Source organism: Astyanax mexicanus, chromosome 12 (genome assembly GCF_023375975.1).
Source record: "Astyanax mexicanus isolate ESR-SI-001 chromosome 12, AstMex3_surface, whole genome shotgun sequence".
Taxonomy (NCBI): domain Eukaryota; kingdom Metazoa; phylum Chordata; class Actinopteri; order Characiformes; family Acestrorhamphidae; genus Astyanax; species Astyanax mexicanus.
The window spans coordinates 33,636,553-33,651,594 of record NC_064419.1 but is presented as its reverse complement, the minus strand read 5'-3'; the positions used below and the strand labels follow the sequence as shown (position 1 = coordinate 33,651,594).

At 36.3% G+C, this 15,042-nt stretch overlaps 1 protein-coding gene across 1 annotated transcript; it reads left to right on the top strand.

Moving 5' to 3' along the window:
- Window positions 1-211: 211 nt before the first annotated feature.
- creb3l3l (cAMP responsive element binding protein 3-like 3 like) lies at window positions 212-7,795 on the top strand. The gene is made up of 10 exons (XM_022670449.2): window positions 212-331; window positions 2,843-2,983; window positions 3,545-3,881; window positions 4,626-4,720; window positions 4,819-4,911; window positions 5,344-5,450; window positions 6,123-6,191; window positions 6,281-6,365; window positions 6,487-6,577; window positions 7,287-7,795. The coding sequence occupies exons 2-10, from the start codon at window positions 2,843-2,845 to the stop codon at window positions 7,676-7,678; spliced, it is 1,410 nt and encodes a 469-aa protein (XP_022526170.1). The 5' UTR covers window positions 212-331; the 3' UTR covers window positions 7,679-7,795.
- Window positions 7,796-15,042: the final 7,247 nt, after the last annotated feature.

The window sequence follows — 15,042 nt, the reverse complement described above, 5'->3', positions numbered from 1 at the left end:
TGATTCTGAATGTATAGCAAATATGAACATACACTTTACTGTATTGCGCTTTAATACAATACAATGATTTACATATACTAAACAAACTGCTTTAATTATCTACACAGCTGTGTCTCTGCAACTGAGAAAACCTGAGCTAGGCTAATTTGTGAGAAGACTGCATTACCCAGACTCCCTTGCGTCCGCTGATACGCCGTTACGGGATGACGCAATTTCTGCCCCGTTGGAGGGTGATTTCAGCAGGAAGACGAAAAAAAAAACAGAGAAAAACGCCCGACAGAGCTGAGATCATCTGTCAACAGAGAAACACGAGACACAGACAATAAATAAGGTAAGAGCTGCTTCAGGATTTAACCGTGATTAAAACATAATTAGGTAAGCGAACTAACGCATATTTTATATTACACGTGTTAGTTAGGTTAACTGTAATGGATGTGGGCTAAGCTGAATTGTAGGTTACATTCCTGCTTAGGTGTTCTGTTGTTTATTATTCTGTTGAGGTCGTGATAAATAATATTACAATGGTGTAAGTGATGTTATACAAGCCTGAAGACGTGAATATAGCCGAACTGTGGCTGTTTTTTTAACTAAACTAGCGTAGTTAACCTAGGTTATCTAGTTGGCTGTGTTAAGGCTACAGTGAAGGATCAGTCAGTTATCTATTATGAGCTGATGGTGATTAAGAATGTGAAATGCTGTTAATGGAGTTAATCTGAATTAAGTCATTCCAACCGAATCATAAAACAAATCTTTTTTCTGCTAATTTCCCAGCGTTTTGTTCTAATTATCCGTTCCACCTTAAACGGAGCAGCAATTACACTCTGCTGCGCTGAGGCGCTAGACTGTGTCTGCTGCACATTTTAAGGTGGAACGGACAATTAGAACAAAACGCTACACTAAAGCAGATGTGGGTTGGTTTTATTTGTCTGTGAGATGCAGACTGAGAATTAATGGTTTAATATTAATATTTGAATATTATAACAACACCATTTTAACACCATTTGTAATATATGTGTAATCTGTTAAATCGATAGCATGTGATCCGCGGGCGGAGCTGCTTGTGGAAGTTCCCGTATTGCGCAGTGTAGCTGATTTTAAACAAGGAGCTCAGTCTGAAACCACTGCATGCTCCCCATGTAGTGCGGTAAATGTGGCTTATTAAGGCCCTCAGAACGCAGAATGAGCATCCAATCTCTTTATTGATCAAATCAATGTAAAAAAAAAAAAAAAAAATATATATATATATATATATATATACAATATACAGATATAAGTGCAACCATACACATACAGCTCTGGAAAAAAAATAAGATCACTTCAGTTTCTGAATCAGTTTTGCTATTTATAGGTATATGTTTGAGTAAAACTAACATTGTTTTTTTATTCTATAAACTACATACAACATTTCACCCAAATTCTAAATAAAAATGTAATTTAGAGCATTTATTTGCAGAAAATGAGAAATGGCTGAAAAGGCTGAGAAGGGCTGTGTGTCTATGCCTTTAACCCAGATTTGTGCAATTGGGCTCTGTTTTGACTGGCTGGTTTGAAATGCACCTAGGTTTTAGACAGTATTGGCAGAAATATGCTCTAAAATATTAATAAGGTGAGCATGCATGTGGGTTAACCTACTGCACTGAGTAGTAGGGCTGTAAATTGTCAAAAACATGGTGATAAAATACAAATCACGATACAGGGTAGGACTGCACAATATATCGCTTTAACATTGATAACTGTCACATCGCAAAACAGGCGATGTTTTGTGCAATGTCAATATAAATTTTTCAAAACATTTTTGCTGCTTAACACAAATTGAATTCACACTGTCACAAGACAAAACCTGCAAGATAATTAATAATATCTACCTAATACTATTTGTTTTACTCCAACCCTTGATACACAGATTGCACTATTAATAACATGACATGCTGGATCATTGACTTCCAGTGAAATTTGCAAAAATTCCTATATTTTAATAACACAATATATATATATATATATATATATATATATATATATATATATATATATATATATATATATATATATATATATATCGCAGAACAGCAAAATATCGCAATGCAAATGCTTCCTAATATAGTGCATCCCTAATACAGGGCTTACAATGTAATATGTTGAGTGAACAATATATAACCATAACACACTACGTTGAACACTACAAACAAACAAAAAAAGAATATGTTATTCAATTTTCCATGTAAATTGGACTGGATTATGGGCCCTTTAATGCTGAACCATACTGCACTAGCTATTAAATTAAATATGGATTATGGGGAAGCTAGGTGTGCAGTTTTGCCTGTATATGAGTCACAGGGTTGTTCAGAGGAAGTCAGAAGGTCAATGTCCACTACGTCATGGAGTATCAAACATTGCTATACTAACCACAAAGTGGTGATCCGTGAACTGTTAATCTAGACTCTTAAGCAAAAACAGTTTTGTACTAACCAGTAACGATAGCAGAAACCTGTTAGCTGATTGACTTGCAGTTTGTTTGTGTTCTGTCTGGCAGATTTAAAGTTTACATGTGGTTTGAAGGCTACTTTTAGGACATGCTGGTCCTAGTTCTAGATTTCAGTCAGAAATACTGACAAAATTTTCAGTGTTTGTTAATTTCCACAACAACAGCTGATGGTGTTTTGTAGCACTGTTTATGTTTACTGATCAACATTGTCAGCGGAAAAAAAAAATTAAGGTCCGTGTAAGAAAGGGTATAGGCAGATAGGGCACCAAATCAGTTGAAATTAGGCCACTGGGACTTTCTTTGCACTCTACATTTCTGTTCTGTGTGATTTTAATCTGTTTGTTTGTGATTTGTTCTCAGATGTCTGTAAGTGACGAGCTGCCGGATATGGACAGCGCAGAGCTGATGGGACTTCTGTTCCAGGATGATGACCCAGGGCCTTCAGACCTGCTCTTCACAGATGGAAATAACTTTATTGATGACCTGCTTTCTGAGCAGGATGTAAGTATCGATTGCTTTTACAGTACAAGTTACATTCTCGCAGTTTCACTCGAGGTTTTTATTCTTCTTTTTTTTTTTTTTGAGTTTTTTTATTCTAACTTTTAGAAGTTGTTTGCAAATTTTTGGTGCAGTAGTTTCTTTAGCACTTTCCGTGCAACAGTTACAGTACCTGTAAATTTCCCATTTTGCCTCAAATTGTGCAGCAGTTACATGTGAATTTACCTTTCCATCTTAAATGGAGCTGAAATTACATGGAAATGTTCTGTTCCACATTAAAAAGTACAGCAGTAAAGATTAAATTTCCTGTTTTACATTTAAATTTGAATGTTAATTTTCACTTCAACCTTAAATTGTGCAACCTTCAGGAAGTATTTAAATTCAAGACAACAGAACATACATTTTTTCACTGTTGAAGGAGGACTGTTTTTTAAGAATAAGGAAACTGGTGTACATTAGCTACATTAACTTAAACAAGGTTGTCTGGTTGATTGACACCGTTTTTAGGGTAAGAGGATCTAAAATTATCATTCTTAAGTCTAACCGCAGCGTTCCATGTTGCAGATGCTGAGTGCGATGGACACAGAGGACTTCCTCAGCAGTCTGCTGTGTGAGGATGATGACGGTCTGGCTGCTCCATGTGTGTCTCACTCTCCACTGGGCAGCGACAGCGGGATTTCAGATGATACGACACCCCCACACTGTCCAAGCCCCCACAGTGAGACTGACACTGTCCCCAGCCCAATCTCCACTGAGCCGTCCCCACTGCCCGAGTGTGTGACAGAGAGCTTTGAGGCACAGGTGGTTCAGAATGACCACTGCTACTCACTACAACAGGATGTGTTCACCCTGCAGACTGTCCGCACCGAGAACCCCGACACTGACGTCTTCATTAATCTCGGTGAGGCCTATGAGAGCAAACTAACTAAACTAACACTAAGCTGACTAGCTAACTCTTCTGACTGAACAAGTGTAAATAGTTCATGCTTAACCTATGATATCTAAATCCTTGAATACACTACACAACTGGGTACTTACAACTTACATTTCTCAAGCTTTTGCCTTCAAAAACATTTTATAACAGTATTATATCCCACCTTTGTAGTAAAGAACCTTTAGTTGGAAAATTAACAGATCAAACAAAATCACTTGCCTAAAGCTGCAAAAAATGTCTTCTAGATTTGAGTTTTGCACATGTAACACCTATGTGGCTGTTTAAAATTAAGAGACACAAGGAATCTGTACAGTGAAAGTGAAACTAAACACCAACTTTTGATCCTTTTACACAGAATTTGCACAGGTTTGCACAGAATTAGTTTAACCTAAGGTCTTTTTTATAACTTATTTTACTGGAAAGAAAAATCTCCAGAATCTTTTCTGTTGTATAAGTTCGCAGTATTGTTAAAAAAATAACATGGCACCATAATAATGTATTAATAAACATGGCATCGACAGTAACAATTACTTTACCACACATCAAGTTAATTTAATCCCTTCTTAAGCCTGGGAAAAGCTTTTATTTTTATTTTTGTGTCATTTTGTGTAAAGAAAAATAGCAAAACCTTAGTTGCTTTAACTAACCTTTAGGCCTCTTGAGATTAGCTTTAGACTAAAAGGCTGTGCTATTTTGTTTTCTTGCTAACAGATGACATGGAAGAAAACATGGATGACAGTCTTTCAGATGAACTGCCCTGCTCACTCCTTATCGAGGATTCCACACAGAACAAACCAGATCAGCCGGTACCTTTTTTCACTTTTCCACCTTTAGCACAGTTCAGCTTTGGTTCAGCTTTGTTATAGTCTGAACTGTATGATGTAATGGCTGTTTCTTTGTTCAGTTCCAGTTTAAGGAGATTGTGTTGACGGATGAAGAGAAACGGCTTTTGGCAAAGGAGGGCGTGACCATACCCACCCATATGCCTCTTACGAAGGTAGCATATTTTACATTTCTTTGTCCTTATTTTAAAGTCACAGAAGCTCTTTTACTATGATTACTGTGAGAGCAAATCGTATGTGTCCAAAAGTAAAAAGACACCTGCTTTCCGAGCACTTTATGCTGAAATTTAGAGTGCTTATTCACATTTACCATCTGGTTATAGGGTCATGTGATCACATCTGCCTTTAGGGCATCCCATTCTATTTGTCAATGCTTTTTTACATAGATTATGAGTACCTGTGTCCAATGTCACAATGCAGCTTAATTCACTCAATAGAAGATCTGTTTTGATACTTGTGGACATTTAGGACCAGTTTCTCAGACCAGATTAAATATAAGATACATATAACAATCCAGTGTATATTACTTACTATTTCCCGCAGTGCTGGTTCTATAAGTGCTAATGTGGTGTCATGTTTGTTATCAGGCTGAGGAAAGAACTCTAAAGAGAGTGAGAAGGAAGATCCGAAACAAGCAGTCAGCTCAGGAGAGCCGCAAGAAGAAGAAAGTGTACATGGATGGCCTGGAGAACAGGTGGGGTCATCGACAAAGCAGTTAATGTTGCAGACAAAACACTATACGCAGAAAAAGCAAAGGGACAAAGGGTGTCCTGCGCCTTTTGAGTAGCCCTGTACTAATTATTAACCGTAAATGCTTTGACGTGCACTATGCAGCCCTGGCAAAACAGGCATGAAAAACATTAACCAATACTGTGTATTTCTGCGTTACCAGAGTCATATTTGTGTACCTTTCTGTAATATTACACTACTGCCTCAGTCCATGTAATTATTTAACTTTAGATGTCGTGAATGTATTACCCAACTTGTACAGAAATGTTTGTGAAAAGTGTGTTCTTTTGGGGTGGCTTAAAATGTGACTGTAGGGGGAACTTGGTATCAAGAAAGGCTAATTCTTGAAGAATGCTGATTTAAGTTCCGTAAAGCAATAGAAATTGTGTCTGAATGTACAAAAAGTATATTGATGGAATAATTTGATTTAATATATAGTATATAACCATCTTTTTTAATCTTTTGAACAACTGGAGGGAGGATTTCCCTTGCCACTGTCTCTTACTGAGGGTTCTGTTTTTGTTAGATTATTTAGATTTCTGTAAATCACTATCTAAATAACTATCTAAACTACCACTTGATTCTGAAACTTTTCTAATCTTTGATGAAAAGCGCTGATTAAAAATGTCTTTTTCAGGGTGGCGGTATGCACAGCTCATAACCAGGAGCTACAGAAGAAGGTCCAAATGCTCCAAAAACAGAACATGTAAGATGATCTTTTCCACCACTACTCATACCTGCCGTATTATTTTTTATTGATTTCAAAGCTGATCACTATCTTCTCACTGTGGACAGATCTCTAATCGAACAGCTGAAGAAGCTGCAGGCGATGGTGAAGATGTCCACCATGAAGACCACCACGACCAGCACCTGTGTGATGGTAAGTGAACAGTGGATTTGGTTTAGAAAAAAAAGCAATGGGCAGCTGTGAAAACATCTGTATGCAATTTCCTATATGGAAAAATTATGCTAACTTAATTTTGTTATGTTTTTTCCTGCAGGTATTCTTGCTGTCATTCTGTTTGATCATCTTTCCTTCCATCAATCCGTTTAGCAGCTCTGGTCAAAAGGATCTGTATGCTACTTCTACAGGTAAAAAATACCACACCACACCATATCACATACACACTCAGCACTTTTTGTGTGCAGCGCTGTGCGATTTGTTTGTCCTAACCTTTTCTTACCTTGTACTTTGCTCAAAATCACACATCTTAATCCTTTCTCACCCTCAACCTACTGATATTTTTAAATAAACTCTGTTCTGATTGATTGACCTGTATTTCACCTCATTCTAAAAGCAGTTCAGGTCAAAACACTCCTTATATCTTCAGCTTGAGTTGGCAGGCCTAAACTGTTGTGTAAATGCTTCGGTCTTTATGATGACATTACTAAAAAAAAATTAATTAAAAAAGTTTTTAGCATTTAATATTTACTATATTGACAATTTCTTTTTTAAATAAAATGGGACCTTTAACCTTCATTAAAGAATTTAGAATTAGTTATTTTCATGAAACTTGTAGTGTAATGCTCAGTGATGGGAATAACGGCGTTGGGAGTTACGGGGGCGAGTAACACAAAAGTAAAGCAATAGTTACTTTTACTGGTAACTAGTTACTTTTTATAGTGGAGTAACTCAGTTAGTAATTCAGCTACTTTTTTGGAGAAGTAACTAGTAACTATAACTGATTACTTTTTCAAAGGAATGTGCCCAACACTGATAATGCTTGTAATTTAACTTTAAATTAAACATTAAATTAAACAGAACTGAAGAGAACTGACTTTTACTTCCTGTGCATTTCAGGAAGAATGTCCCGGGCCCTCCGCTCCTACCCTCTAATGTCTTCTAATGAAGAACCTGTCAGCACCCCGAAAGAAGCAGTAGAAGAGGAGCCTCTCCTCGTAGCCACAGTGGAAAACAGCCCGATGCTGCTCACTGGTGGCCAAAACCACACTCCTGATTACCACAAGGTGGAACAGTCGGAATCTGAATCCGGTGTCAACAGCAACTCTTCCTCCGACTTTCCTGCCGCACCTCAGTCTGACCTCCAGCCAGCGGGGGCACTCTCAGAGGCACACAGGGACTCATCAGCACCGCCAGTGGTTTATGATGGGCAGAGTAAAGCGAAGGAGAACTGGATTGGACAGAAACCCACGTCTGTTATTATACAGCAGCATCGCTCTGATGAGATGTAGAAAACACACATGCCAACGTCGCCTCGCTTTGCCAAAAACTCACACAAAGCAATCCAGACTGTTCTCATACAGAGTTCCCCAATGGTGGAACAAACTACCTTCCACTACCAGATCAGGAGAATCTCTCGCTATCTTTAAGAAACTCCTGAAGACAGAGCTCTTCAAAGAGCACTTACTCTCTTAACACTTCTAACACACTAACTACTTCTAACCTCATTTCCTTCTTCCTCTCCTTCACTCCTCTATCCTATTACTCCCCTTGTCCTCCTTTTATCCCTATCCAAAGATGTTTTACCTTGAAACTTATTTTACATTGTACTTGACTATTGTAAGTCGCTTTGGACAAAAGCGTCTGCCAAATGTAATGTAATGTAATGTAATGTAAAAAAAGGGACAATAATTTTTTTTTATTTGCTGGTGAATTAAACCTTTAAATCCTGGTCTCGGGACTAAATATGAGATGCTGATGGTTGATATTTCACCATTAAACTTAAACTTATTTAGTCCAGACTTGGGCTTAATATGGTTTTATGAAACTGACTGTTGATCTACTGTAAGATAAAGGGGCTTCTTTTCTCTCTCATTTTCTCTTTCTCTCATTTTGCCCTTTCTTACACTGAACTACTGCTCTCTGAAGTCTTTAAAGCACTTTGTTTTTCGTATCCAACCTTTTAAGGACATTGAACCTCACACACACACACAGAGACTTGTTCCCAAGACTGGGTTTTCCACTGGAAGCTGGAAAGAGATTAACTGATGGCCATTTTCTGATTGCGTCCAATATTAGCATGACTCAGCGGATGTGATAATGTGTATATATGTAGTAAACTGAGCCATTGCGGGGCATTTGGCTGCATAGTAGCTTCATATTTTGCTATTTTACCCCCCCTTGTAGCAAGGGAGCTTTCTCCAGGCTGTCCGTTAGTGTGTTCTTCCATAGATACTATTGATTCATTGAACAAGCTTTTTAGATCTCTGATATGTGGCAGCAGTGAGTTATGATTGTTATTCGAGCATGAGCTGTTTCTGCATGCTGCTATGCATCAACAGCTAAGTATTAGAACAGCTGATTGGTGCATACATGGAACAAAAAGTCAAAGTGTAATGAATGAATGAATAATGTAATTTAAGAATCAGTCATTATTATGGTGATTTATCATGTGATATCATTGTGATTTATAGTGCAACATCAAATCTAATAGAGTAGATTCAGAGTAGGATGTATACTACCTCTTTGTCAAGCTTGTCCAATATAGTAAGAGTAACTATGCAGGAACACACCTGGAAGTCTGGGGAGGGAAATTGTAAATAAAGCTAACTGCTTTCTCACTGTAGGAATCAGATTTTAGAGGATCTTTCAGGATTATTGAATCCCCGGAATTTAGTGAACCAAAGGGAAGAACGAATTATCTGAGACAGGCATTCCTCTTCATTTTCACCTGGAATTTCCTCTTTAAAACTTTGCTGCTGTAAAATACGGCTTTCGACTTGCTTCGTACATTTCTAGAAGGATCCGAGCGTGCGCCTTCTTTATCACTTGGCTGTTTACCGTAAATGAATGACCTGCACTGGCAGTGAGGCGTTCTGTTATTGTAAATGTTTTATTTTAATATATTTGTTGTTTTATTATGTTTATCAGTGTTTGCTGTACTTTATATCGGATCTGTAGGACAAAAAAAATTGCACTGGTTTATCTGCAAATGTAGAATGTTGATAAATTGATCTTTATGGTTCCTGTACTGTACTTGTTACTGAATAAGATAATTAAAAATAAGATCAGTTTTCTTAATTATGAAGATTGACTGTGTGCCTGGTACTTCTGATTAGTAAGAAAAATACTTATTTTGAATTATTCTGTTATTATAAGTTTTTTTTTTTAGATTATGTTTACACTTTAAAGTTCAAGCTAAAATTGGTACTAGTCTATTTTAAATTTAGGTTAAAATGTATTTATAACTGCTGGATTTAAATACAGGAGCATGGATTAAATAGAAACATAATTTATTTTTACTAGCTAATGCTAGCTAATTTTAATGTACCAAATACATTCGCTAACTAGCAGTTATATTACTTAATACCTCCTAGAAATCTATATAAGCATTTTAAGGTTGTTTTTGTGATGCACTGATGAACTTCAGCAGCATTAGCAAAACACTAAAAAGCTAAAAGAGGTTTAACAGTATATGTACTGCAATATAAAAACAAAAGACTCAATAAAGTGGTACTTTAGGCATATGTTAGAGGCCTGGTGTGTTTTCTGCTTCAGGATTCACAGTGAGTGACATTTTTAGGTTGAAATAAGAATAATTGAAACATTGCTCACATATTTCATCATTAAACAGATTGAAGTTTCCTCGCCCAGCAGAGGGCGCCTCAACTCCTTGTCTCCTGACTTCTACTATAGTAATCATCTTGCATAAAGATATTTAAAAGGGGAAATCCATATATATATGTCATGTATATAATTCAGTGTTTGAGATGAACACAGCCAGAGAAAAGTACTGACTCTTTACAGATTTTGGTACAGTGGCGATGAGTAACGTCTGATCCTCCACAACATCTTACAGAAAGCTACTAAAGCAAATGTTTATGGAATCACTGCCTGAAGCCTGAGACACTGTTTTACCATCATTAACATGGTATTAAAATGATGGAGAGATCACATGCAGGGTGTTAAGCAGCAAAAAATTGTTCCCAATTTCCCAGAGAAGGCCAATGTGGTTCCGATTTGACACAGATTTGGTACTTTAAATAAGATTTGACTTATTGGCTTATCGTAAACATTTGGATATGACCTCAATCGTTTTTACTCACCTCAATTTTGGGATTACATTAACAAGCTGGTATCATGGCTGTGTGAAAACAGTGGACTACTTTTTTACGCTTTATTTATCTGTACATATAGTTAAAAGTCAATGGCCTTAACAATTATGTAATAACTTTGTTTTTTTATTATATTTCCGTGGTTCTAGGTGCATAAAATTAAATTTAAGTATATAATAAGGGGCGGTGTATCATGCACACAAAAATAGTTTTGTGTGCAGTCTAACTATATTTGTGCTTTATTTGTTGTAACACCTGGATCCATTAATCAGCACTGTATTTAGTTGGTACCCTGATAGCAAAGAACATTAAATAAACGTTATATATATTTTTAGTGCATTGCTCTTTTTTAATGTTGATGATGGACAAACGATATTTAAAAAATCTTTATTTATTTATTTAACACTGCCCAATTTGCATTGGTTAGTGCTGAAAGTCTGACAGCGCTGTCTACTCAGCAATGCTACATCAGCAAAAGTTCAAAAAGATGTGGCTGACCACATGTGTTGGAGGAGCAATGTACAAGTCTTCACCCTCCTGGTGTTGTGGCATCACTTCGAGCTCGTTACGGTACGGGATATCGAGCTGAATAGCAACTGAATGAGTGGGAAAAATTACAAAAAAAAAAAAATATATATATATATAAAAAAAGAAAAAAAAACATATTAAGTAAATGTCTCTTTTTACAGTACAAGAACACAGTACAGGCTTTAAAAATAACATACAAACAATGTGTGCATATTTAAACCCTTAACAGGCAGATATTTTAGTCAAATTTTGGCCTGCTAATTGTAAGTTTAACAGAAAATATTTTACAAATATAAAGTAAATATGAAAACTGTTAAAATATAATGAATACAAGGCCTGTTAAGGCAAACAACACATATAAACCATAAGGTTAAATCAGTGTTGATCAATGATCAGTTCTGATGTTGGAGATGGAAAATTAACACGTGAATATGATTCAAAATACTTTTGTTATCTGGGTAAACTTCTGCACAATTAACCAGAATTTCTCCCAAAACTCCACTCAGAATGTGTGCATCTCGCAGATGGGAGTTTTACTTACACAAAAGGGTTCTGAGGGCAGAAAGAAAACTGATTGGTTCAGAGAAACAACCAATCAATTTAAAGAAGAGGCGGGGGAAAAGGCAGGATCTGCTAAATGAAAAAAAAAGACCGGGCAGTTGGATCCAGCCATCTTTGAGGAGTGAAAAATCACAGTTTTTGAAGGTAAGATGCTTTTATTTTTATTAAAATAATATTAATGTACTGAATAAGAGCTTTTTAAGTTAACTTGAAACAGTAGTGTGAATTTTCAGGCTAATTGGCTAGCAAGATTAGCACAGTATTTTCGATAGTCAGCTAGCCAAAAAATAGCAAAAGTAATTAAGTATTTTTTTTTATTATTATTTTAAAGAGTTTATTTTGGGAACAGATATGCCTTATTAAATGAACTTAAAATAATAGTGTGCATTATTAGGCTACTGAGCCAGCTAACCTTGCTAGCTAGCAAGTTCAGATACTTAGGTTAGCTAATTAGCTCCATAGTTTAAAGTAGTTTTGATAAGGTCAGCTAGACATTTGTCAGCTATTAAACAATATTCAGTCTGATATAATCTACAATTATATGAAATGAGGGATAAAAATTGCATAGGGGTTGTTAATGTTAGTCAGATAATAGCAGTGTTCAACAGGCTTTAGCTAGCATGCTTGGTATATTTACTCTTGCTTACTTGGATGTGTAGTAGTGTATTAAGTCATACAAACACAACTTGAGAATGGAAAAGTTTTATACTGCTTTACAGGAATTGTAGAAATGTGTCTCGTGCTGTGTTATAAGCCACTGTAACGTTAATATATAGTTTTTTGCTGCTCTGGGGGCAGACGAATTGATCTATTGACATAAAAGACTCTATAACAGTGTTTTTTAACCTGTGGGCCGCACCCCCCAAGTGGGCTGCAGAGGTATTGCAAGCGGGCCATAGGGCAAAATTCTTTTTTTTTTGTTGTTTGTTTGTTCCTATTTTGCAAAGTAAATATGATTTTCAAATATATAAATAGTTTAGCAAATGTAATTTATAATGTGATGTCAATTAGTACTGATGCACACATTGAATTGTTAAATATAACATAGGTGTACTATAACGCTGCTCTTAGGGCAGCAGAACTTGGTTTTGTTTTAAATTATGAGTTACACAACTGCTTCCAATGTACTGTAAGTTTCGCCTTTATCATCCTGATTATCATCATGATTAATGTTGCATTTTGGGTTAGGAGGATTAAATCATATATTCACATAGGTTTGTTTAATTGAAGAATATCTGACTACATACAGCGTATTGCTGCTCTTGGAGCAGCAGAATTGAACCATTGGCATAATGACTGTTTCGGATGAGCATTTGAAATTCAGACACAGCATAATGCTGCTCTTGGGGCAGGAAAACTGAAACATGTACAAGATTAGTCTGTAGGGTTAGCATTACCACTTTATATAGAGGCTAACGCTGCTCTTGGGGCAGCAAAGCACTGGTTTAAAAATCAGAAGTAATTAACTATATGTTTGGGCTTTTTTATACTGATTAATTTTAATGCAGATTTTGGGTCTGTAAAATTGAGCAACACCAATATTAAATCCTGAAATTTAGCATGTTTATATTATATAAAGAATACTGCTACTCTTGGGTACAGGGTTATGTTCTGGGGGCAGCAGAACAGTAGTTGTAAAGGCGGCGGCAATGTACTATAAATTTGAACTGCATCTTACTGATTCATATTATTGTTCATTTTGGGTCAGTATAATTGATTCCTAGCCATATTTAGCAATAATATATTTTATACCAACTAGTGCTGCTCTTGGGGCAGCAGAACTGTTGTTTATTTGTGCAAATCATGTTAGATTAAAATGTTTTTAAGGCTGTAGGGTTGGCTTTTATCATGCTGATCATATTCACATAGAATCCTTTAATTGAGCAATACTCTACTATATACAGGGTATTGTATTGTACTGTAAAATTGAGCAATACCCATATTGAATCCTGAAGTTTAGCATTAGTGTATTATATACCGAGAACTGTAATACATATTAGTGTAGTTTAGTTTTTGGACATTATATACATGATATAAGCTGTTAGAATATTCAAAAAATGGTGGTTTGATATGCTGTATTTTCTTTAGACACTGAAACTATGATTAAAATTATGTTTTACCAATTCTAATCTTGCCTCATTGTGTTTTAGGGAATTATTGAGAAAATGAATGGTAAGTATGAAACATTTCATTATCACACCTACACTATTAATTATAAGTTAATTTAAGGTAAACAATGTTAAGACCGTTGGTATCCTTATCAAAATACTGTATACAAGAGCTGCTGTACATAGCAATACATATGCCTGTAGGCTATGTTTTAATCTAGAAAAAATATAATTTGTTAAAAAAAAATAGAATGTTAGGCTAGTATTTTAATAATCAAACTAAAATATTATAAATATTACAACTTTTTTCTTTTGCAGTGTTACAAGATTTGAGGTCAGGAGGACTTTATATACAGGATGCAAGACTTGGAAGTGTTGGGCCTTATCCACTTTACATGGAAAGTTTTGAAACCCTTGTGGAGTGCAACAAAGTATCTGACGAGGTATTTGTTCCTCATTTCTATATTCTGTTCATTATTCCATATGCGCTTGTAAACAGTTAACTGTGGCACAATCCCAAAATCAGAAACATTTATGCACATGGTATCGGATGTTGGTTTAGGAGCCTTGTTGGCGATAGACAAAAGACTATCCAGATTTTCAGCAAAAGGTTTAGAAGGTTTGCAGAAAGTATGGGACAAAATGACACCTAAAACACTTCATCGTTTGGTACCCTTGGGGCCATATCGTAGCAGGGCACGTGGCGTGGCAAGTTACCATCGTATACCCAGTCAACAGTCTATTTTTACGCCTTGCACACACGTCCTTAAAATAGCGTTGGACTTTTGGAATATATTATCGCTAATGGGCATGGTGGTCTGGAAATGATGTGTGTTCAGGTAAATTTCTGGCGTGTTTCTATTTTGGCTGCGGAAAAAAGCATTGCGCGTCTAATCCGGTGAAACCCGACTAAAATCAACAGTCAGTCGCGCGCACGCAGAGCTGGATCACGATCACCACGAGCACTGCGCTCCCCATTCACTATACCACACACCATCACTTCTTTACCACAGAAAAATAAACCTCACCCAGAGCCTTAATTAAGAGAATTAAAACATGCCATTAGAGCTGCGCAAGGCGTAATTTTTGCGCCCTCACGACACAGGACATGCCCCTAAATCCAGCTGCACAAAGTGCAATTAACTAGTGCGCTATAGATCACTATAGGGCCCTTGGTGTCAAATGTCTTGGTGTCAAAAGTGTTGTAAGAAGGAATGGCAATGTTACAAAGTGTGATGCAATGTGTTGCAGGCCTAAAGTGCAGGAGTGGACGTATATATACAAATGACAAATGTGATGAGATAAAACATGAAATATCTTGGGTTCATACTGTCTGCATTGATA

Excerpts from the sequence above, each read along its gene's own strand:
- creb3l3l (XM_022670449.2), top strand. The coding sequence starts at position 2,843 with ATGTCTGTAAGTGACGAGCTGCCGGATATGGACAGCGCAGAGCTGATG. Across the intron at positions 5,451-6,122 it reads ATGGATGGCCTGGAGAACAG|GGTGGCGGTATGCACAGCTC; the intron begins GTGGGGTCATCG and ends TGTCTTTTTCAG. Across the intron at positions 6,578-7,286 it reads TCTGTATGCTACTTCTACAG|GAAGAATGTCCCGGGCCCTC; the intron begins GTAAAAAATACC and ends TGTGCATTTCAG.